Source organism: Meles meles, chromosome 16 (assembly GCF_922984935.1).
Source record: "Meles meles chromosome 16, mMelMel3.1 paternal haplotype, whole genome shotgun sequence".
Taxonomy (NCBI): Eukaryota; Metazoa; Chordata; class Mammalia; order Carnivora; family Mustelidae; genus Meles; species Meles meles.
Window position 1 is genome coordinate 70619508 of NC_060081.1, and position 22962 is coordinate 70642469.

Here is a 22962-nt window from a genome sequence, read left to right on the forward strand (position 1 = left end):
AGGCCCAGGTGCGCACGCGCAGAGTCTGCGCTCGCGTCTATTCTGATTGGCCCGCTTGCCGCACCCTGCATTCTGATTGGCCGGGAACCTGCCCAGGTGCAGAGCGTAACTCCACTCCGGCCCCATCCCAGACCCGGTTGGGCCTTGCAGGCTGGAAGGGAGGGCAGGCCGGTGGCATCGCTCTGACCTACCCCGGCCCCTGGGCGCAAGTATGACTGGGACCCCTGGCATGACACCCAGGAGGAGCCCAGGAATGCCTGGGAAAATAGTCCCATGTTCCACCATTGCGGCGAAAGGGGAGCTCAGAATGGAGTGCAAAGGAGAACGCAATAGAAAGACCCTTCTTTTCCTGCACGGGAGAGGCACGAGCCCACCGTGCGGCCTCAGGGAGTCCTCACCCATCTTCCCTTGCAGGAGGACACATACACTGCCCCCATTTTGGAGGAAGAGGCCGGTTCCGAGTGGTGACGTCACTGCGGGCGTCGCTGGCTCAGGGACTAGGACAGGATCGATGGAAACCGTCTCTGTCTCCCTGGGCCTTCAGAGCAGAAGCTCATTGCACCCGTGTCGCTGGCCGCCCCGCCCCACCGGGGGCAGCCCCCAAAGGAACCCTCCACAGATCAGGATCTTTGTATTATAAACTGACTTTTAATAATAATAAAAAAAAATCTATCATGAATTTAATGAGATCTGTACATTTTAAAGTAAACCAGTGCACAAGGTCCTTGCCCTTGGGGGCTCCTCTCCATCTCCCACCAGTGGGCTAAAGCAAGTCTTCATTTGTATCCGTGTCACCTGTGTCCAGCAACAAGCCCACCTCTTGCAACCTAGGCCACAGTGGCAAGAGGGGGGCCCAGGGGGCCAAGATGCTGGTGGGGCTTCAAGCCTCCGGGGCTGTGGGGAACCCATTCCCGACCTCAGCCACCAGACAAGCGTAGAAACCCTCCCCCTCCCCCGCTACCTCAGCTAGGATGCTTCCCTGCTGGCACAAAGAAGCTAGAGGGGACAAACTGCTGAGGAGATCCCAGGGTGGGTCCCCATGCCCAGGTGGTGCCAGGCTGGCTTCCTGTCCCTCTGGCCGGCTGAGAAGTCCCAAATGCCCTGCTCTGGGCTAACATCAAAACAATAAGTTACAAAAGGCACCACCCCGTGTTTCCCAGTGGTCCTCCTCCCTGCAGGACAGACACCTGTGCGGGACAGCGTCTCAGGTGGGCGGTTCAACCCCCTCCAGGCTCCAACCCTTGTAGCCCGACATCCAAAGAGAACAGAGTCATTCGTGTGGACACTGACCAACTGCTGGGAAATGGAGGTGGGTGGGAAAAGGAATCGTAGTCAATACCTATAAGTGATACTGTGAGACCCTAATATTAAAAAAAGATGAAATACATTTTTTGTATTTTCAATAATTTAGTTTTTCTCTCTTTTTTAGTAGAAGTGGGAAGTCGTCAACACTACCTTATGTTGGTCCCCTGTTAGACAATATACCTTTCTTTGAAATTTAAAATGTCAAATATATAATCACACAACCCAGAGTGGGGGGGAAAAAATCTCGACAACACCAACAACATAAAAACCCCAAAATAAACCATAGAGATTTCACGCCATATAAATAAAGTCGGAGCAAATCTCGCACCCAGGGCTGATGGCTCAAGTTCGATGGCGGTCATGTGGGAAGCTGGTGTAGCTTTCGAGTTTCCTCTTGGTGCCAGGGGCTGTGCCCTCTCCCTCGGTCTTTCCTGGCAGAGGCCCGGCTTTCCCGAGTTCACCAAGCGGGTTAGTACAGGGTTAGGGGTGAATGGGAAGCTAAGGTGAGAGGAGGAGGAGGAGACACGTGTGTCGCCTGGAATGTGGACTTAGAAGGAAACCAGGGGTTTCAAAAGTGCAGGTTGAGCCATCCTGAGGCAGCTGGGTCCGCAGGCCTCCAGCTCCAGCGCCCGTGACTTCTCCCCTGTGTCCCGGGGACTTGTGGGTGGAAGCCCAAGTCCTGGTCGCACCCATCAGCCAGCTCTGTGGGTCCCCAGCACCCCTCGGGCTTCTGGCAGAAGCGCGGGGAATGGGCCGGCTCAGAGCCAGCCGGCCGCCTCCTCCAAGAGTGGGGGCACCGCTTGTCCTCACAGGAGGGGATGGAGAAGGCTGGCGGGTCCCAGAGCAGGAAGGAGCCTCGGCCAGCTCTGGAGGCCAGCGAGGCCCCCTGGGTCTTCCGAAGCTCCAGCTCCAGAGGGCACAGCCGAGCACCAGGCAGCTGTACCTGCCCGTTCAGAGGTCTCCGTCCACCGGCGGCTGGCAGAGGCGGTAGAGCCTGGCGGACAGATGGGGAGAGGATGAGGCACAGCCGGGCAGGCCGTTGTTTTGAACACATAATCCCCGCCCAGAAAACAAAACCCAGTAAGTATAAAAAGATGTGTGTGAAATGCATCCAGGCTGCACACGCCTTCCCCCAGCGGTCTGGCCCCCTCCAGCCTGGCGCTGGGTTTGCGAACACAGACACACCTGCACGAGCGTGTTTGGGCGTTCAGATGCATGGGGGAGGGGGCATGGGTACACGATAGGGGGCCGCAGGCTTCCACACTTAATGGCAGACCAGACCCAGCGCTCAGGCCCTGGAGTTTTTTTCACTTAACAGATCTTGGGGACCTCTCCAGCACCTCCACGGACAGCCCCGGTTTCCCTAATGTCTACAGTGGCAAGGTTCTGAGCTTCGTCTGCAAGAAAGACGGAGTCACTCCTGGTTCTCAAGAGAGACTTGGCAGCTCTGTGTCAGGAGAAGGATGGCGGGGGGACCAGCTAGGAGGCTGCCGCAGGGACAGGTGCAGGACAGAGAAGCAAGGCAGCCCAGCGGTCGGGAGCTTGGCCCCTGGGCTCCACAGTCTGCCAGGATCCCAGCTCTGCCATCTACTAGCTGTATGGCCTGGGACAAGATATTTAACCTCTCTGTGCCTCAGTGTCCCCACCAGCCACCTGGAGAGAAGGCTCACAGCGTTGTTTGGTAAAGATGTAAGAACGGTGCCTGGAGTGGTACTCGTCACTCCCCACAGTGGGCCCCCTAAATGAGAGGTGAAGCCCCACAGAACACCACAGGGGCTGCCTGGTGTGAGGCCAGGACTTTCATACCAACCCCAGGTCCTGGGCTTTTGGGGGGGACGGGGAGAGCAGCCACTCACCGCGGTGCACCCTGGGGCATCTGATCCTTGACTCGGAGGTTTTTGGCCAGAATCTCCACCCTGGGGCCCTGGGAAGAAAGAACCATGAAACCCAGAACCTGCTTCTACACCAAGTTCAGGGGCAAGCATGTGGGTGCAGGTGGGCAGGGCACGGGGAGTAACCGGAGGCCCCAGAAGCTGAAACCTGGGGCCCCAGCAGATCAGGAGAAGGTGCAAGTCTGGGGCTGATGAAGACCCAGACCACCTACGTGGCACTCAGAACCCCCTGTGCCCCCAGCCCACGAGGCCCCAGAGAGTTCCCCGCAGGGGGGCCGCCTCACCTGCTTCCGCATGATGTCCGTGGCCTGCATGATGCACTTGGGCAGCAACCCGTGGCTCCGAGCCAAGATAGCTGCCTGCTCCAGGGAGACACTCAAGGTGCTCCTGCAGGGGCGGGGCGGGAGGGGCCATCACTGTCGTCTCCCCCACCCCCGGCCCCAGGAATGGCCCCTCCTGCCCCCAGGTAACTGCTGGATGCGCTGCCCCTCCCCCGGCGTCTTCTCCCTGAGAGCCCCCGGCACCACCCCTTTCCCTCTTGTCTACACCCCACACCTGCCCGTCCTTCCTCCCGGCAGCCAGCACCCTGCACACAGTAGGCATTTTACTGCTTTACTCTGGGCGCCCCTGATACGTCAGCACCACACGGCGGGAGCTTCCTGTTTTGTTCTCATATTCCCAGTGGGTCAGCTCGGGAGAGGTGCTGGGGAAGTATTTTTGTTGAAGGAATACATGAAGTGACTGCCCTAATGCCTGCCAGCTTGCCAGCAAGGCTTGATACAGACCCATCTAGTCAACCCTCCCATCTGTTCCAACAATTCTAGAACATGGGCTCTGCAGGCAGACCTCGGTTTCAAGTCTCAGCCACGGAATGACTCTGTGACCCTCGGCCGATCAGCGGCCTTGGTCTCCTTGACCGTGAGACAGAGGTAGACTGTTCCTAGGGCACTACTGACTGGGGTGCAGGGAGGGTGGGGGCCTGTCCTGTGCTTGGTAGGACGTTCTAGAAGCACCTCTGGCCTCTGACTACTAGATGCCAACAGGACCCTCCTCTCCTCATTGTGACCATCAAAAACACCTCCAGACATTGCCCAGGGTCCCCTGGGGGGCAAAATGGCCCTGCACGGAAGCCCCCTGCACTGGAAAAGCCCACACACACACACTGGCTTGCTATGAGGAGAGGAGTCAAACCCTAAACAACGGTGCCTCGTGCACAGTAAGCATTCTCAACAAGCATTTATTGAGCACCTGCTGTGTGCCAAGTGCTGTTCAGTGCCAGGGTAGGGCAGAGAAAGAGAACGAGTCCCTAGGCTCACAGAGCTGGCCGACACTGGGGGGTGACGGGGAATACACGCACACACGAGCCAAGTGCTTCGTGTGTGGGGTGGCAGGGTGGCTGCCAAGGAAACGAGTGGGGCAGCCCGGTGGGGTGCGGAGAGGGCGTGGTGCTGAATCAGGAAGTCAGGGAAGGCCAATAGGGCAGCCCGGTGGGGTGCGGAGAGGGCGTGGTGCTGAATCAGGAAGTCAGGGAAGGCCAATAGGGCAGCCCGGTGGGGTGCGGAGAGGGCGTGGTGCTGAATCAGGAAGTCAGGGAAGGCCAATAGGGCAGCCCGGTGGGGTGCGGAGAGGGCGTGGTGCTGAATCAGGAAGTCAGGGAAGGCCCATCGGAGAAGGCTGACCCTCCACCAGGGGATCAGCAGCGGGGACAAAGGGCAGAGAGTGGGAGGGTGTCCAGTGGGACACGGAGGCCCCAGTGGAGTCCTGCCCCAGTGGAGAGGAGTGAGCTCATGCTGACCGGAGAGTCAAGCAGAACCACACCGCACAGACTCTCACTGACACCAACCCAGAGTCCGGGAGCCAGGCAGTTCCACGGGCCTCCTGGGACTCCCTACTCCCGCAGTCCCACTTCCCAAATGGAGGCCGAGAGAGGGCCAAGGCCGCGACAGGGCTCAGCTGGCAGGATTCAAACCCAGACTCTTGCCTCCCTGTCCTGGGCCCCAAAGCTCCCAGGAGCCCGCCCAGCCCCGTCCTGGCCCGACGTCACAGCAGCTCACCTCTGCATGCCCGTGCCACACATGGCGATCTGGCAAGCGCCCAGGCGGTAGCAGAGCTCAGAGGAGATGGGGATGAGGCCGGCGCCCAAGCTCCCGCTGGCGCCAGGCTTGGGGTGGACGAAGGACTTCATGAGGCGGCAGAGCTCGTCCAGGGCGTTGATGGGGCGTATCAGCTGCAAGGGGGAGCACACATACCGGGACATTCGGCGGAGGCCCCCACCCGGCCTTCCTCCCCCGGGGGCTCCCTCCCATCAGCCGTGTTGTTGCAGCTGTCCTCCTGGCTCACCTCTCCTGGGGCTACAGCCCAGTCAAGCTTCCATGACCCCCGCCCAAGAACCATCTGTGGCTCCCACTGGCCGGCAAGCTGGTATCCAGTGTTTACGCCGCATTTCAGACCTAACCTTCCACCTGCCCGGAGTGCACCCAGCGAAGCCTGGGAGAGGTGTCCCCTCCTGTCCTCTCCCAACAGGACCTTCCTGGGAAGAACCACCCGCCCTGTACCCACCCCCAACCCGGGCCTTCAGCTCTCCTCAATCCCCTGTGCAGGCTTTACATGGTGGTCGGCCAATTCTTTGTCATCTGATGATTCCACCGGCAGACTCAAACTTCCAGAGATGTGCCCACCGCTGCTCTGGGAGCCCCGGCCTCTAGTCCCGAGGCCGGTACCCACAGAGCACTGTCAAATTCGAGACCTGCCTGAGCCTGGGGAGGGGTGGAAGGCCTGCAGCACACGTGCCCGGAAAGCCGCCTGTGCCACGTGGGGACGAGGGCCGCCAACAGCCGGATCCCTCTGCTTCTCCAGAAAAGCGAGAAGCCCCCATTTCATTGGAAACCTTTTGATTTTCAAATGTTGGCAACAAATCCCGATCAAACGAAAAGAACACCGCGTGGCCACATCTGGCGTAGGCTGCTGCTTCGGAGGTAGGCTTGGGTGAATGGGGGGAGCGGGAAGGCTCGGGTGAGCGGACACCGGCCGGGGGGGAACCATCGCAGGAATCCCAAAGCCGATGGGGAAGACGCTGGAATTCCTGACGGAGAAGGGGTTCTCCCGGGAGGGATGTTCCTGGAGGAGAAACTCCACAGGCCCCAGGGGATTCTCTGCCAGGATTCCGGTTGGGGTGGGACCGGGGCCCCATTGGCTGCATCTGGACCCCGACAACCCCCAGCTCTGCCCCAGCTCTGCGGCAGGCGGGGTGAGGGAAGGCGGGACACACCTGGTCTATCTTCACCGCCGTGGTGCTGGCGTCCGTGGGCAGGTTGGATCGTTCCAGGTAAAATGCCCTGGAAGGGAAAGACGGGGTGAGGGTGCGGTGGCTGCTGCCCCCGCTCCTCCAGCGACTCTCCCTGAGGGCGCCTTGCACTGCTCTCCCGTCCACAGCCCCTAGTCCCCCAACAGCGGGAGAGGGAAGGGGGTCCCCTAGTCCTCCAACAGCGGGAGGCGGAGGGGGGTCCCCTAGTCCTCCAACAGCGGGAGGCGGAGCGGGGTCCCCTAGTCCTCCAACAGTAGGGGGGAGGGGGTCCCCTAGTTCTCCAACAGTGGGAGGGGGGCGGGGGTCCCATAGTCCTCCAATAGCGGGAAGTGGGAGAGGGATGACAAGGGGCTCCTGGGCTACCCCCAGGCACTCCTCAAATGCCACCTCTCCTTGCCTGTCATCCGAATCAGCACCCAACCTTCCCAGTATTCATGCCCTTGTCCTAGTGGATCTTTCCTCCGAGCCCTTGTCACCGCTGAACACGTTACAGCACTCTTTGTCTACCAGCTTATTGCTCATTCCCCCTCCTCTGAAAATAGGGCTCAGTTCAATTTCTTCTGTAAAGTGTAGAACAGTAAATATTTAATAGATCAGTCTCTATCAAGATGCTCTCAGCTGCTGCTATCAGTACATATGCAAGCAAACCTGGCTCAGTGCTAATAAAACTTTATTGACAACGCAGGGCAACTCCTTCTGGATTTGCATCCCACGAAGGAGAAGCTCTGCTTGGCCACTGCTGACTCCGGGGCAAGCATCCAGAACAGAGCCTGGCCCACAAAAGCTCTCATTTAACCTGTGCTAAATAAAGGAAGGATGGATGAAGGAATGCTCTCAGAGGCAACATTTAAAATATTCCACAAATGGGGCGCCTGGGTGGCTCAGTCGTTAAGCATCTGCCTTCAGCTCAGGTCATGATCCCAGCGTCCTGGGATCGAGTTCCATGTTGGGCTCCTTGCTCAGCGGGAAATCTGCTTCTCCCTCTGCCTGCTGCTTTCCCCTGCTTGTGTTCCCTCTCTCTCTGTCATAAATAAATAAAATCTTTTAAAAAAAAATTAAAATATTCCACAAAGGGCACAGGACGGATTGATGGCATAGATCAATTCAGGGAAACACCAGTTTTAAAAATACAGCTGGATATTTTCCAAAATATCCAAAATATTTGGATATTTTCCAAATAATGAATATTTTCCAAATTAATGAAGACACCACTCTCTCATTTCCAAATGGTAAAGCCGGGCCCCAAAACAGTAAAGCCCTTACACACCCCAAAACCCTGATCTGAGTTGCAGCCTCCCTTCTCCACGGGGCAAGAAGGTGGGGCAGGGGTAGGAAGGAGCTGGGCTGAGGGCGGGAGTGGGAGCGGCCTTCCGGGGCCTGAAGCTTCCTTCTGGCAGAGGTGGTCCCTGCTCTCCACTTCTCTCTGGAGGTCCTCTTCTGAGCAGGGCCAAGGCCCTGGGGACCACCCCCCCGTTCCTCCCTTACCCCCCAGGATCAAGAATCCCAGGGCCCCTGCCCCAGGTCCCTCCCCAACACTGAACCAAACAGGCAGCTCCTCTCAATTAGAAAAATCTGCTTTGAAGCCAAATAGAGCCAGTTCAAAGCTTAGCTCGGCCACCATCTCCCTGTGGGACCCTGGGCCAGCTGGGTATGCCCTTAGGGCCTCAGTTTTCTCATCTGTCAAGTGGGTCAGAATGGCCTCCTGCGACCCCTGGGAGGATGTGAAGAGGCCGCGTACACAGAGGGGCTGGCACAGAGCAGGTGCTTAAGGAAAGGCCACTCCCACACGTGCTAACGTCCGCCCTGCCATGGCCGTGTCCAGACTCCGGTCCCCAACACGTAGCCCAGGCAGCTACCTGAGTTTGCGGTAATACTGCTGAACCTTCTGCAGCGACTGGGCGTTGATCTCCTGCTGCAGATCTTCTGCAGCCTGGCTGCCTGGAGGAGGCTGGCCCTCCACATTCTCCAGCGCTGTGAGGGAAGAAGCGGGGGCAGGTGTTTGGGTCCCAGGGTGCTCAGAGGCCTTGGCCATCCCGGTGGGCCCCACTGGGCACCCCCAGCTCACCTCTGGTGAAGAGCACGGTGTGCAGCCTCAGGCTGGCTCCGCCCTCCAGGCGCGAGGGCAGCTTGGAGAAGTGGTAGCTGTCGAGGTAGAAGACGACCCTCAGCGCCTGCCGACTGCCCTCAATGTGGTAGAAGACGCTGCTGTCTGTGGGAGGACACGGCAGGGCAGGGGGGCTCACCACCTAGGTCAGACCGGAGCCCTGCCCCTCTTCACCAGGGCAGCTTCACCCCTGCCTTCAGACCCCCAGATGGCGTCCCGGGACCCCCTGTTCTCACCCCTTCAAAGGAGCAGCCTAAGAATCCCCTCCTACCTTCAGAGAGGCATCCTGGGACTTCCCTGTCTGCCCCCCGCAGAGCACTGGTCAGCCATCCCTGTCCTCCCACCAGCCCGGGCTAGCCTCAGGCAGCCCCGTCTTCCCGCACTCAGGAGAGCAGCCTCTGACTTTCCACCTCCTTCCACAGGTCCTAGTTTCCACTGCTTCATCCTTGGACCTGGCGCTGATTCTGCCTGCGTGGCTTCAGAGCATCACCACGTTCCTTGTACCCCTCACCTGGTAGCCCAGGGCCTCTACCCGGCAAAATCTGTCCTCTAACAGGACCCGCAGCTTATTTATACCCGTAAGGGAGAGCCTGCGGCAGGGGTGGCGAAATTACAGCACGCGCACCCCATCCTGCCCCCACAGCAAAAACCACTAACCAGTCAGTAGCTGCCCCTGAGCCCAAATCTGTCTACAGCCAGGCAGCCGCTGCCAGCCGGTTCCAGCTGGAACCCGAGAAGACACCTGTTGTCCCTCTAGACTCTAGTCAGTGCATTCTGAATGGATGATATTCCCCCCAAGGAGGTGGACGTTGGTTCATGGATGGATGGATGGATAAGTAGATGGGATGGATGGATGGATGGATGGATGGACAGGTGGATGGGATGTATGGACAGATGGATGGATGGATGGACGATGGAGGGACAGATGGACTGGTGGACAGGTGGATGGATGGATGGATGGATGGACAGGTGGATGGGATGTATGGACAGACGGATGGATGGATGGATGATGGAGGGACAGATGGACTGGTGGACAGGTGGATGGATGGATGGATGGATGGATGGATGGACAGGTGGATGGACAGATGGACGGAACAGACGGACTGGTGGATGGGTGGGTGGATGGATAGATGGATGGATGGGTGGATAGACAGACGGATGGATAGATGGAGAAGTAGATGAGATGGACAGATGGATGGATGAATGAACAGATAAGTGGCTGGAATGGATCGACAGATGGATGGGGGGTTGGACAGGTGAAAGAGTAGGTGGGAGGGAGAGAAAGAAAATTATGGTATAAACCCTTAGGAAGTCTTCGTAAGTCTTCACTCCAAAGAAGGGCTTCTCGTAGAATTTTAATAGGAATTGGGTATTAGCTCTTATCGCCTTCTAAGAGCTGTTGGAGATGGCTGGGTTTATACAAAAAGAAACCCCTCTTTTCCATACTTGCTCCAAGGTTCAGCCTTGAGACTCATGTTGGGAGCAAGAGGTCTGAAAGTGCTAGATCCCAATTTCACCTTGGACCCCTGGTGGCAGGGTGGCCCCAGAGCAAGTCCCCTGCATCCCAGAACACCAACTCTCATGGTCGGGGTGGTAAGAATCACTCACTGGCCACGTAGTTCTCATCCAGCTGCTTAAAGGAAAAGGTGACATTGTCCAGCTCTGACAGGGTCACCCAGATGTCCTCCAGCATGGTCCGTTCCTCCTTCTGCAGGAGCGAGACAGGGCGGGAGAGCTTCAGACGCCATCCGTACCCAGGGATTTCACTTAAAGATGCTGTGATTCGACCCCAGTTAACACACCAGGCACCAGGCACAAGGTCCTGTGCTGGGCTGTCCAGGCCTGGATGTGAAATCACATTTGCCTCACATGTTGTGCCTCCCAAGGTCAGAACCCATCTCTGTTCTAGTGTGCACTGACCTATCTTGGCCATTTCAAACCTAACACACCCAACAAAAGTCCCCATTTCCCCCCTCACCCACCTGCAGCAGCAACACGCACCAGCCTTGGCCCAGGTGCCCAAGACCCAAACCTTTAAAGACTCCTCAGCATCTCTGTCCCCTCGCCTTGGACAGACCATCACCAGGTCCTGCCGGCCCAGCCACCAAAACCTTCCCCTGACCCACCCACTTTCCCCACTTTCCCCACCCTCCTCAGCTCCCCAACTACAAGGACCACACCTGCCTCTCTGCGGGTCTCCTTCTGCCACCCTTGCCCTGAGCAAAGGGCAGACAGGGACAACCCTGGAGATGCAGAGAGAGCAGGGAAGCTGAGGGTTTACCAGGCCTAGGTTCCCCTGTGACTACGAGTTATCTTCCAAAAACTTAATTTGAACTCTATCACCCACCTGCCTCAAAGACTCTGAGTCCTCCCTCTGTTTCTAGAATAGTCCCAAGCCCTAGAGACGTGGCTAACCTGATCCCCCAAATCCCCCCAGCTTGTTCCCCTCTGGCCGCACTGGCCTCTGCTCAGAGCCTTTGCACATGCTGTTCCCTCTGCCCAGCACACTCTTCCTCAGACCATTCACCGCACCGGCTGTCTGGCTACCCAGGTTTCAATTCAAACGTCCCCTCCTCAGAGAAGCAGGCTCTGACCACTGAACCCAAAGAAACTCAGCCCCTTCTCCTTCTCCCCTTCTTTCCATCCCCACTCCCTCCCGTATCCCCTCTGCTCAGGCCGCTTCTTCTCCCCACTCCCAACCCCTGCTAGAAAGTGAGCTTCAGACCCACAGCTCAGAGCCTGGCACACCATGGCGGCTGATGAAATGATGCACCAGGCCCCGTGTCCTTATCTGGGAAGAGCACAGTGAGAGCTGGGTGTTCCAGCGGCCTTTCCCAGAAACCAAATGAGCGCAGATCTCCCGCCTGGCAGACACCCACAGGCAACACTGGCCAGCAGAGGGCGCGCCACGGCCACACTTCCCCATCTGGCCAGCAGCCTGGGCTTCCAGCTTGGCCTGGGACAATGTCTAGGAGGCTGAGAGCTGCAGAGGTGGGGGGAGCTCCAGCAACAGGCACACGGGGTGGATATGGACAAGCAAAGAGCATAGAGCAAGGTCCACTGTGTGCTGTACTTCTGGGGGACGTCAGCTCTGGGCACCAACGCCCCCAATGGCTGAGGCCTTGGCTCTGCCTCCCTGGGGCTGACAGAGGAACCCACCGGATTCTGAGCCCTGAGAGTGGATGGACAGGGAAGTCAGAGATGAAAGAGGAGATGCAGAGAAAGCAGGGCACCCAGGGGTTACCAGAAAGAGTCAGACTCCCAGGGTTCCAGCCTAAGTCCCTGGGCCTCAGGGTCCTCATCCTTAAAATGTGGGCTGGAAAGGACCCATCTCAGGGCTACTACGAGGATTAAATGAGACGCTATTTGCCTGATTACTGCCGAAGTCGGCTCTCCAACCTCCCAGCGCCCTCTTGCTCTTCAGTAGTCTCATCCCCACCTAGCAACACAGGTGACTGGTTCAGTGGAGAAGTCAGACCCTGTTCCCTCCTCTACTCAAAACCCTCCCAGGGCTTGCCACCACACAGAGTAACAGCCAATGCCCCTACCACAGCGTGCACAATGCCCCTACCACAAGACCCTGCACAATGTGAGGCAGAGAATTCTTATTAGGACTCGCCTCCCCCACCCTCCCCTGGTTCACTCTGCTCCGGCCACATGGGGCACCTTGTTTCTCAGACATGCAGGCTCCTGCCTCAGGGCCTTTGCACCTGCTGTGCTTTCTACCTGGAAGGTTCCTCTCCAGTATCCCTCCCTCCCTTCCTTCGGTTCTTCAGTCAGATGTCAACTTCTCAATGAGGGTTTCTTTGGCCACCTTACCAAAACTTTCAATGGCTGCCACCTCGGACCTTCCCGCCCGCTTCCGTTTCTCTCTTTAGCCTTCCTCACTATATATGAGGGTTCCTCAAAAGGGGCCCTGTTGACATTTGGGGCCAGGGAATGATCTGTTGGGGAAGGGCATCCTGGACCCTGTAGAATGTTAGCAGCAACCTTAACCTCATACACCGACCACCAGCAGCATCCACCTCTGCCCTCAGTTGTGACCATCTCAAATACCTCCAGACATCACGACGTATCTCCTAGGAGGTAAAACTGCCCTGGCAGAGAACCACTGGTCTATACCATTGATTTGCCTGTCCCTCCCCCTACACACACACACACACACACACACACACACACACACACACACACGGATAGAAGATTCCTGACTACAAGGACACTGTTCTGTTCACCATGGGATCCCCATGCCTGTAATGATGGCATACAGTCGGTGCTCAATAAATGCTGACTGAATGATGAGGTGTGTGTGAGCCTGAGCGAGCAACCACGGGCTGTCCCGTACCCTGTCCCGGGGAGGCGCCTCCCGGCCCCCTCACTCACCACGGCAGCTGGCGACAGCAGGGACTGGCAGTGCAGAAGGACGCCGGTGGCCGCCACCTGCTCCAGCCACTTGCGGCTGGCATCCCGGCTGCTGTCCTCGTACTCGCCGTTGTTGTTGTAGCGGAAGCTGAGGGCCGCCAGCAGCTGCTCGGAGAAGGTGCATACGGCGGCCACCAGGGCCTGGCAGAAGACGGCGTCCCGCCGCAGCTGCAGCTCGGTGTCTGGAGGAAGGCCGGGGACGGGCCCTGCTGGGCTGGGCGCTCTGGTGCCAGCCTTGGGCTCCCCTGCCCCAAAGCCCAGAGCCCCCAAAGCCCGGGGCCCCCGAAAACAACCTCCCACCAGACCACCCCTCGGGGGCCGGCTGGCCAGAAGTTAATTAAGTCGAGCCAACCAAAGCCAAGTTCACAAAATCCAATTCTCTGAAAACAAGCCAATTTGCCAACAGACTCAATTCTCTCAATGATCCATCTGCCTATTCAAAAAACAATATGAACTTTTTCATTCTCCTAAGGCTTTCCCAAAACCCTTCCCCTCAGCTGTTCCTCCATGTGTTACGGGATTTCTTCGCCTTGATGGGGGATGACAAGGACACCAAGCATGTCTGCCAAGCTCCGTGCACTCTACCATTTTCTCTGTTTCTGAGAAGTTGACCTTCGTCCTTCCTGCCCCCTGCCACCCCCCACGCCCCGCCGATTTCCCCGGCCCTGCTCCAGACATGGTTTGCAGAACTGGCCAATTTCGATCAATCCATTGTACACGGTCCCAATCTTCTGGGAAAGATTACTTTTGATACTGGCTTCTGCCAACTGGTTTTCAGTGTCTGATTTTTGAACTAGATCCTATTTTAGCTGCCCCCTGGCTGAGGAAAGAAGGGCGGGACAGAGAACACCTCCAACCCCCCACCCCTCCATCTCCAGCCCACCATCGGCCCTTTCTTCTTCCCCCTGTCTCCTGGGCAGGGAGTCCCAGGCTGGAGCTGAGGACATCACAGGCAAGGAGCCTCCCTCCTCATCATCCTCTATCCTGTGCCTCCATCAAGATCCACCCAGGCCCAGGAGATGGCAAGAGCCAGGGCTCCTGGCTCCAGGGCCCTGAGACTTGTCCCTTGGAGACAAGAGGAAGAAATGAGGTCTAAACGGTTCTTAGAGGGGCCAGAGGCCATGATGTTACCTTCCCCATGTGGGCCCCAATGACCACGGGAAAGTTGACCTTGGCCGGCATAAGAGGTGTCCCTGGACTGCAATCAAGAAAGCCCCGACCAGGATGGCCTCTCCTGGACACACTGGTATGTGCCAGTCACAGACACTGCCCCGTCAAAGGCCTCACCTGTGCATTTCAGCAAGGCCAGGAGCAGCTGGTTCTTCCCATCTGGAAGAAGAAGGCAGAGAAAAGACAGGCTGAGAGGAGTCAGCAGAAGGTGCGGGGCGCGGGGGGGGGGGGCCCTCCTGGGTGGCTCAGTCAGTTGAGCGTCAGCCTTTGGCTCAGGTCATGGTCTTGGGGTCCTGGGATCCAGCCCCACGTCAGGCTCCCTGCTCAGTGGAGAGTGTGCTTCTCTCTCTGCCCCTCCTCCCCAACTGTGATCTCTCTCTGTCTCTAATAAATAAACAGAATCTTTAAAAAAAAAAAAGGTACCATGTAGCTGGGCGCTCCCCACAGCCCAGGCGCTCAGAACCCCCCACAGGGAAGCGCCTCCTCCCCACGGCACACACCTGCTGTGCTAAGGAAGCTTCCGTTGAATACTGGATGAATTCTAGGAACCCCAGATGTCTAGGCAACGGAACCCCAAGTACTAGCCACATCTGTTTCGATGTGCCCACGAAAAAGAGACTGAAGCCGGCCCCTCCGACTTGTGGGCCAGAGCCCAGGCGTGGGCACTCGCACGTGGACATACACACAGGCGTGTCCTCGGGTCCTCGTACACATCCCACGCAGCCACGGCCTGGCACGCCCGTGGACAAAGCCCAGACCTTCCAAAGACGGGCCTCACATCCTCTCTTTCCTGCAGAAAGAGGCTCCTAGGCCCAGAGGGGGCTCACGAGAAAACTCAGACAGGCCTTCGGAGCCGGCCTCTTGGAGCCTTGCTGTCCTGGAGAGGCCCCAGGCGCAGGCTGGCGTGGGAGTAACAACAGCCACTGTCACTACCGCGGGGCACCCACATCCTGACGGCTTCCCGTGTGCCACCCTGTCGTGACACTTAATTCCCACGGCAACGTGGGAGCGAGGTGGCCCGATGAGCCCATTTTACACGTGAAGGCGCAGAGGCAGAGAGAGGTCAAAGAACCTGCCGAAACCAAGCAGCCCGGCGTGGGAGGGCTGAGACTCGGCGATCCGGCTGCAGACTCCATGCTCTTAACTGACTGTAGTTTGGAAAACGGGACGGCTCGGGGCCAACGCAGACTTCCAAGTCAGAGGCTGTTCTCTCCGGGGCAGGCGGCCGTGAGGCCTAGCACACGCCCTGCTGGCCTGGGTTTCTCCAACTCAGGAGGCCCAGGCTCAAACACTGCCAAGGACCCGAGAGGTCACGTCAGATGTCTGAGGCAGACAGCAGGCGGCAGGGAGGACTGGCGAGTGGGGGGAACCGGATGGCACCCTCAGCCCCCCTCTCTAGCCGAATGTGAATGTGGGACTGCAGGCCTATTACCTGCCAGATCTTCTGACTGTTCGAGAGCAGCCGGAAAGCTACTTTTTTTTTTTTTGAGAGAGAAAGAGCATGTGAGAGGTTGTGGGAGGAGAGAGAGAGAATCCCAAGCAGGCTCCATGCTCGCCACAGAGCCCTATGTGGGACTCGATCTCACTACCCTGAGATCACGACCTGAGCTGAAGCCAAGAGTCAGATGCTTAACTGACTAAGTCACCCAGGCACCCCGAGAAATCTAGGTCTTTATGTGACTTCTTGGATCATAAATACTAACAGTGGATTCACATTTAATGCTATAGCATCCAAACCTACCTGTGGGCCCCAGCTTGTGACCTTAATAACTAATAAAATGAATTGAATTAAATACATAATTCAGAGCCAGAGAAGGAAACCAGTTCAGCCTTCTCAGCCTCCTGCTTGCAAGGAAGCCCCAGGCACCCAGGATCAGCAGTTCCCAGGTCATGCAAGGTCCAGGGCCACGCCCAGGGCAGGACACTCAGCTAAGAAAGGGGCACCGGCTCTCCTTGTTCCCCTGGGCATGGACAGACATGGGACATGAGACAGACTCATTCCCGATCTTTCTACATCCCACGTTAAGAACTGAAGGCCACAAAACATCCTTCCCTGACCAACTCACCTTCCACATATCTCTGAATGTTGTCCACCAGGGTCTTGATGGAGTTGGGAAGGTTCCAAGGGTCCTCCTGGATGCTGATCTGGATCAAGCTGCGGCCACGGATTGTACACTCTTCTTTCTGTTTGAACTCTGGGGCAGGAAAGTGACAGAGGTAGCTTTGAAGAATGATGGCACAAATGCCTCTCGCCCATCACCAGATTCCAAAACTCAGGATCCTAGACCAAGGATACTGGCAGGGGGCGCCTGGGTGGCTCAGTGGGTTAAGCCTCTGCCTTTGGCTCAGGTCATGATCTCAGGGTCCTGGGATCAAGCCCTGCATTAGGCTCTCTACTCTGCAGGAAGCCTGCTTCCCCCACCCCCTCTGTCTGCTGCTCTGCCTACTTGGGATCTCTCTCTGTCTAATAAATGAATAGTATCTTTAAAAAAAAAAAAAAAGGATGCTGGCAGGACTCTTGAGAATTAACTGGTCCATGGAGGACAAATCCATGGTAAGTGTGCTACTGATTCATAGTACTGCACTCATGGCAGACATCACTAATCAATCTCCACATTCCTTCCCTCTAGTCTGAGCCTGCAGCTTCTCACAGTTACAGCCAATCCAATGCAGACATCGCAAATCAATCACCACATCCTTTTCTCCCAAGCCTGGACATGGTCATGGAAAAATTCTCAGGTACTACCTCCTTCAAGCCACAACCAGTCGAGCTGGAACATGAGTTATAACATTTTCCCTATATAGAGAGGGAAGTCTTGGCACAGAAACTTGCCTAAAGTCACACAGCTGGGTAATGACAGAGACGGGATTTGAACCTGGCCCCAGCAGGACCATTCAAAGGCCAAGCCCCTATCCTTTTCCTCTTTCTTCCTATAACGTCTCAGGTATCTGAGATATCTCTGGTTTTTCTGAGTTTGACATTTCTGCTTGTTGAGGCCCATCCCTGGGAGAGATGATCATGAGACAACAGGAGGGACAGAGGACCTATGACACTCCCACGCCTCACCACTTCCCACCCTTATTTAAGGAGCAACTCTTGCACTCAACCAAGAGCTCCTTGAGGTCAGGGCAGTATCACATCCATCTCAGGGTCCCAAGCACCCAGCATGAGGCCTGGCACAAGCTGGTTCCTGGGAATTACTGGTTGGATAGATGAATGCATGGATGGATGGATGGATGGATGGATGGATGGATGGTGGGTAGGTCAGGGGGTGCATGGATGAGTGGGTGGATGGATGGATGGATGGATGGACAGTGGATGGGTGGGGGTGGGCGTGTAGACAAGTGGGTGGATGGATGGATGGGTAGATGGTAGGTAGGTGGGCATGTGGATGAGTGGATGGATGGACAGATGAATGGATGGACAGTGGATGGGTGGTGGGTGATGGGTAGGCCTATGGATGAGTGGTGGGGGGGTGGGTGTGTATACAGGTAGGTAGATGGATGGACGCATGGCACGTGAGTGGGTGGATAGGCACATGGATGAGTTGGTAGATGGATGGCGGGTGGGTGGGTGCATGGGTGGTTGGGCGGGCATGCAGATAAGTCAGTGGATGGACGGATGAATGGAGGGACAGTGGATAGGTGGTAAGTGGGTGGGTTCGTATGTGGATAAGCGAGTACGAATACGTGGATGGATGGTGGGTGGGGGCGTGGGTCGACGGGGGCATGTTGATGAGTCAGTGGATGGATGGAGAGTGGGTGGGTGGTTGGTGTATGGTATGTGGACGAGTGGGTGGGCGAGTACACAGACGGTGGGTGGATGGGCAAATGGGAGAAAAGGCTGGTGGGAGGACACAAATGTCAACTCTCTTTCTCTCCATCATTTCAAGAATAAAGTGTCGATTTGGTTCCGGAAAATCCTTAATGCTTCTTTAACTCACTGATCCCTCTCGGGAAAGCACGAAGAGTTCTGGGCGGGCCACGGTATACCTGATGACAGTATAATGACATTTTTTTGTTGATGCTTCTAGTGGATTTAGCATCATGGTAATCATGACCTCGTAGTATGTTATGCTGGTTTTCCTCATACAGGGGGAAGTCAAAGAAGCTCTTTTCAAGATTAAATTTTTAAAAGGGAAATATTTTCACAAAAAGTTATGTCAGTGCTAACAAAGACAGCAAATGAATATGGTTTTAAAAAACGTGAAGATGTAGGTAGGATCTGTGAGTGCAGCTAAAATGACGAACGAGGGGATGTGGGAATTTAGCAAGCCGCTCCAGTCCTTCCCTTCATGTTACAAACACACAGACAAAGGCCCCAGAAAGGCTCAGGACCAGTCCAGGGGTCTGCAAACTTTTTTGGAAAGAGCCCCATAGGAACCATTTTAGGCTCTGCAGGCATGTCTCTGTTACAAATAGTCTCTGTCTTTATTTTTACAACTCTTCATAAAAAAAAAAAAATCACTCTCAGCTCCTGAGAACAAAACAAGCTACAGGTAGATCACCCAGGAGCTGAACTTGAACTTGCTGACCCCAGGACTAGCCCATAGCCAGCGGGCAGGAGAGGGACAAAGCTGAGATTATGACCCAGGTGTCCTGCCCCGTCCGGCACGCATTCCCCATGGCAAGCTGTCTCCCTGCTGGGGGCGAGACGCCATTCCCAGCCTCGGGACTCCTGTCTGCTCACCTTGTAGGCTGTGGTCCATGGGGAAATGCTTGGTCTCTTCAAAAGCCCTGCTCATGACTGGCCCCTTGAGGAGTGCGTGGATGGAGTCCACCTGGGCAGCAGGAAGCTCCGAGTTAGTCTGGCCCCTTCAGCCCTCCAGGGGACATGACCCACAGCCCCTACCCCAGCTCCTGGCTCATCTGTTCTCACCAGGGGTGATGGGAGGACCCCAAGGTCAGGCCAGGGGCGGGGACAAAAGTCCTACCTGGTTAAAGAGATGCTCCAGGCAACCGTGAAGCTTGTCCTGCTTGTCTGACGGGATCCGCATGTCACAGGGCAGCTCATCCCCTGGAAGAAGGAAGAAGCCATGGCCACCAACCATCCATGTCCCATCCATCCACACCTTCCCAACCTCTTTGCCAAGAAGGCGGTATAGCAACAGAGTTCCAAAACCCCAGGCATATCTGGAGTCTGGCAGACTCAGATCCTGGCTGTGTGACACTGGGCAGATCACCTGCCCTCTCTGAGCCTCAATTTCTTCATCCGCAAAAGAGACACCAGGAACTAAAGCATTACACAATGGCAAGTCATTGTCATTATTCCATTCTGCAAATGAGGAGCCAGGGAGCCAGAGAAAAGGAGCTGGATCTCAAGTCTCCAGATTCATCTCCCAGCTGTTTGAGTTAAATCACCTCCCACACAGAAGCTCCTGCCTAAAACCTCCCCAGGGACACTTTATGTGGCTAAACATCTTACGTGATGAAACATTTATCTGAAGTTTAGCAATATCGTCAATTTCACTCCAGCTTTTCTTCTGTCGAACTGAAGTATAATTACAATTAAATCTGTAGGCGCAGACTACCTCGGGAAGAGGTCAGAAGGCAGCAGGGACACTGGGAGCTGGGGAACCCGCGGCCGGGTGACCAGGGCGGGACAGAGGCTTGTCATCGCCCGCCCTCTCGTGCCTTCTGAGATGGGAACCGTGTGGATGTATGACCTAAGCACAAAATAGGTTTTTTAAAGGCCGTAATCAATGAAACTAAAATAAAAACAAATTTCAGCCCTTCAAGGAAAGCTGCAAGTGCAGTCTAGTCTCATTTATAAGTGGTTGTTGCTGTCTGTGTGTCCAGCTGGCCATCCACCCACACGTCCATCTGTGCAGAAATACGCGCTCACCAGTCATCTCCAAATACCATCCCCGGTCACTTCTGGGGGATGGGGTGAGACTCTGACTGACTTTCGTGTACTTCTTCTGCACTTTTCTGGGTCATCAGAAATGTTGGTTTGAGCACGCGTCACTTTTACAGAGCGCGTCAGGTCACCCTACTCGAGTGACATCACTGTCCGACACCCCCGTCCGTCAGCGCATCACGTATGTCTCTACTGTTCCGGGTCTTTGACGTTCATGGAGAACACGGGCTCCACGAGCGCCGGGACCTTCGTCTTTCCCTTCGCGGCTGAGGTCCCAGCACACAGTGGGTGCTCAAAAAACAGCCGCTGACTACATGACTGAAAGGGAATAGGCCACCACTCTATGCAAAGTAATAGAATAAAAGCGAAATAAGCAAAACAGAATCCCGGTGCGGGGGCGGCTCTCCAGGAGCACAAGCCACTGCACTCACCAGACCCCATCTCGTCACTGCCCAGGTAGGAGCTGTTACTTCTCACGCTGGTGTAGGACAGGACCGAGTCCCGGTTACTGTTACACTCGCTGCAAAGGGGCAGAGAGGAAGGCATGCGTCACTCTCCGGGGCACACCTTCGGGTCCCAGCTCCCAGATCCCACATTCTCCTGGTCTCCTGACCCCCAGTGCCAGAGACACGGAGGGCTGTCTGGGTGGGTAAGCTCAGAAAGGACAGGGGATCCAATCTCACAGTTCTTCCCTTCACCTTTTTGACAAGGGAAAAATCGCAGGACCCCAAAATGTAAGAATGGAACTCTCGGACTATGGACAGGAGGTCCCAAGGACACAGAGCGCCCAATTAGCCAGAGCATCCCAATATGTTAACACCAAGCCAGAGACACTGACCAGAGGCTCCCGTGAAGACAGAAAGAATATGAACAAGGCTGGACTGGGGCGAAGGGCTTTCTCGTCCCATGTGGCCAGTTCTGTGTTTTCTGACGCACCCTGTAAGATTCTATTTTATTCACGATGGTCGAACGTTACATAACCTTTCACTGGAGACCACAAGGCTTGTTTACTCGAGGCAAGAAATTCGATTTACCCGCTATATAGTTTACGATGGGAAACTGAGTTTTTAGTGTTATTTAACCCACTAATTAGGACTTTGCTGATCTGGTTATAATTAACATAACCAGCAGGAAAACAATTCAGAATCTCTCAGAGTTAGAAAGGGGAAAAAACACTCTCTTCCTTCCTGCATCAAGTAAAAATATATGGTGTTCGTTGTCATACGGAACCGTATGTCTTATGTTGAGTTTTAAAACACACCACAGACCTCGACCTTTTCTTGGCCCACACTCCATGAACAAGTGCAGAGCGGAACTGTGGCCAGAAAGGCAGATGGGGACCACAATGGACCAGGCCCTGCAACGCTGGCTTCAGGGCAGGAGAGCCAAAGGGGGCATCTGGGATGTGCTTTGGGGGGCTCAGAGAATCTCCCAGAACCAAATGGTTTAGAACACTGCTCCATCCCACTGTTTTCTAGGAAATTTCCCACTGATTCCAACTTCCAATGGACCAGTGTCCTCAACTCTCCCCCGGCCATCCACATCCAACCCCACATGATCCGCACGTGATGACCTCACCTGTAGGAGTCACGGTAGCTCATGGTGTCATGGCCCGAGTCCTCCTGTTCCTCCTCAGACACCTTGAAACACACCTTCTTGATGCCCCCGTGGTCGGCCCTGTCCATCTCGCTCTCGTCACTGACCAGCGGGGGGGATGAGGCCTCCTCGGCCAAGGGGGGATCACAGGACCCACCAGAGGTGGGCTCCGTGATGGTGGACAGTAACCTGTGGGACCAAAGAGTGTCAGCTTAAAGGCATAGACCCCCAGCTTCATTCTCTTCCAGGAAGGTCTCAGACAAGGCCCTGACCTCGGACCTGGCCTCTGACCCAAAACACAGGGAGCCATCAAATGCTTCCTATCCCTTCCCTGAAAATCCGGCCAGCAACTCTGCAGATGCACGTACACCGTCCCTCCTGTAGGGGGCATGACGTAGGGGGCAGGAGGTTTATTTCAGGCGAAGCCACAGGAGGCTCGAAAGCACCAAACAAAACTAGGAAACTCCGTATAAAAGGCCCAGAGAGCAAACTCTTCAGCTTTGTAGGCCCTCACAGTCTGCTACTACTCAACTCCACGCTGCTGCTGTGGTGGGAAAGCATTACAGATAAGATATAAACAAATGGGCATGGCTATGTTCCAATAAAACTTTATTAAAAGAAAAAAAAAAGCAGTGGGCTGAGCTGGATTTGGCCCACAGGTCATAGTTTGTCAGTCCCTGGCCCAGAATACAATGGTTAAGCACACAGGGTTTTAAGACAGGCCCCAGATTCAAATCACAATGCTACCATTTCCTAGCTTACAGACCTAAAGCAACTATTTAACCTCTCTGAGGCTCAGTTTCTTCAGCTGCAAAATAGAGTCATACCAGTAACTGTGTCCTAGGCAGCTGTCAAGATTAAGGGACTAAGGGGCGCCTGGATGGCTCAGTGTGAGTTAAGCCTCTGCCTCGGCTCAGGTCATGATCTCAGGGTCCTGGGATAGAGCCCCACATTGGGCTCTCTGCTCAGCGGGGAGCCTGCATTCCCCCCCCACCCCCACCACCTGCCTCTCTGCCTACTTGTGATCTGTCTGTCAAATAAATAAAGTCTTTAAAGAAAAAAAAAAGATTAAGGGACTTAAAATGTAAAACGTACAATGTTCTGAAAAGCATCTGGTGCCCTGCAGGTGGCCATCAGACCCAGCTGACCTACCCCACCTCCCCTCCGTGGGCTCCATGTTAGCATTTGCCCCCCCACAGGTGAGGCTCAGACAGGCGAAGCGCCTCAGTCGCACGGCTCTCGCCTCCAGAGCCTACATTATTTTTCCTTTATCGTGGACAATTTCCAACCCCCACAAAAGTAGAAGGAACAG

The 22962-nt window shown here is 55.8% G+C and overlaps 1 protein-coding gene across 1 annotated transcript in view; it reads right to left on the reverse strand.

Moving 5' to 3' along the window:
- Positions 1-641: 641 nt before the first annotated feature.
- Positions 642-22962, reverse strand: part of PREX1 (phosphatidylinositol-3,4,5-trisphosphate dependent Rac exchange factor 1) — a 178013-nt gene continuing 155692 nt past the window's right edge. Inside the window, exons 26-40 of the mRNA XM_045980873.1 lie at positions 21633-21839; positions 20486-20574; positions 19129-19211; positions 18885-18975; positions 16261-16389; positions 14312-14353; positions 12986-13206; positions 10214-10313; positions 8567-8710; positions 8358-8472; positions 6466-6532; positions 5252-5424; positions 3482-3584; positions 3162-3229; positions 642-2299 (exon numbers count right to left, since the gene is read on the reverse strand). Of these exons, the coding sequence (XP_045836829.1) occupies positions 2257-2299; positions 3162-3229; positions 3482-3584; positions 5252-5424; positions 6466-6532; positions 8358-8472; positions 8567-8710; positions 10214-10313; positions 12986-13206; positions 14312-14353; positions 16261-16389; positions 18885-18975; positions 19129-19211; positions 20486-20574; positions 21633-21839 (1675 nt within the window). The 3' untranslated portion in view covers positions 642-2256. The remainder of the gene's footprint in view (positions 2300-3161; positions 3230-3481; positions 3585-5251; positions 5425-6465; positions 6533-8357; positions 8473-8566; positions 8711-10213; positions 10314-12985; positions 13207-14311; positions 14354-16260; positions 16390-18884; positions 18976-19128; positions 19212-20485; positions 20575-21632; positions 21840-22962) is intronic.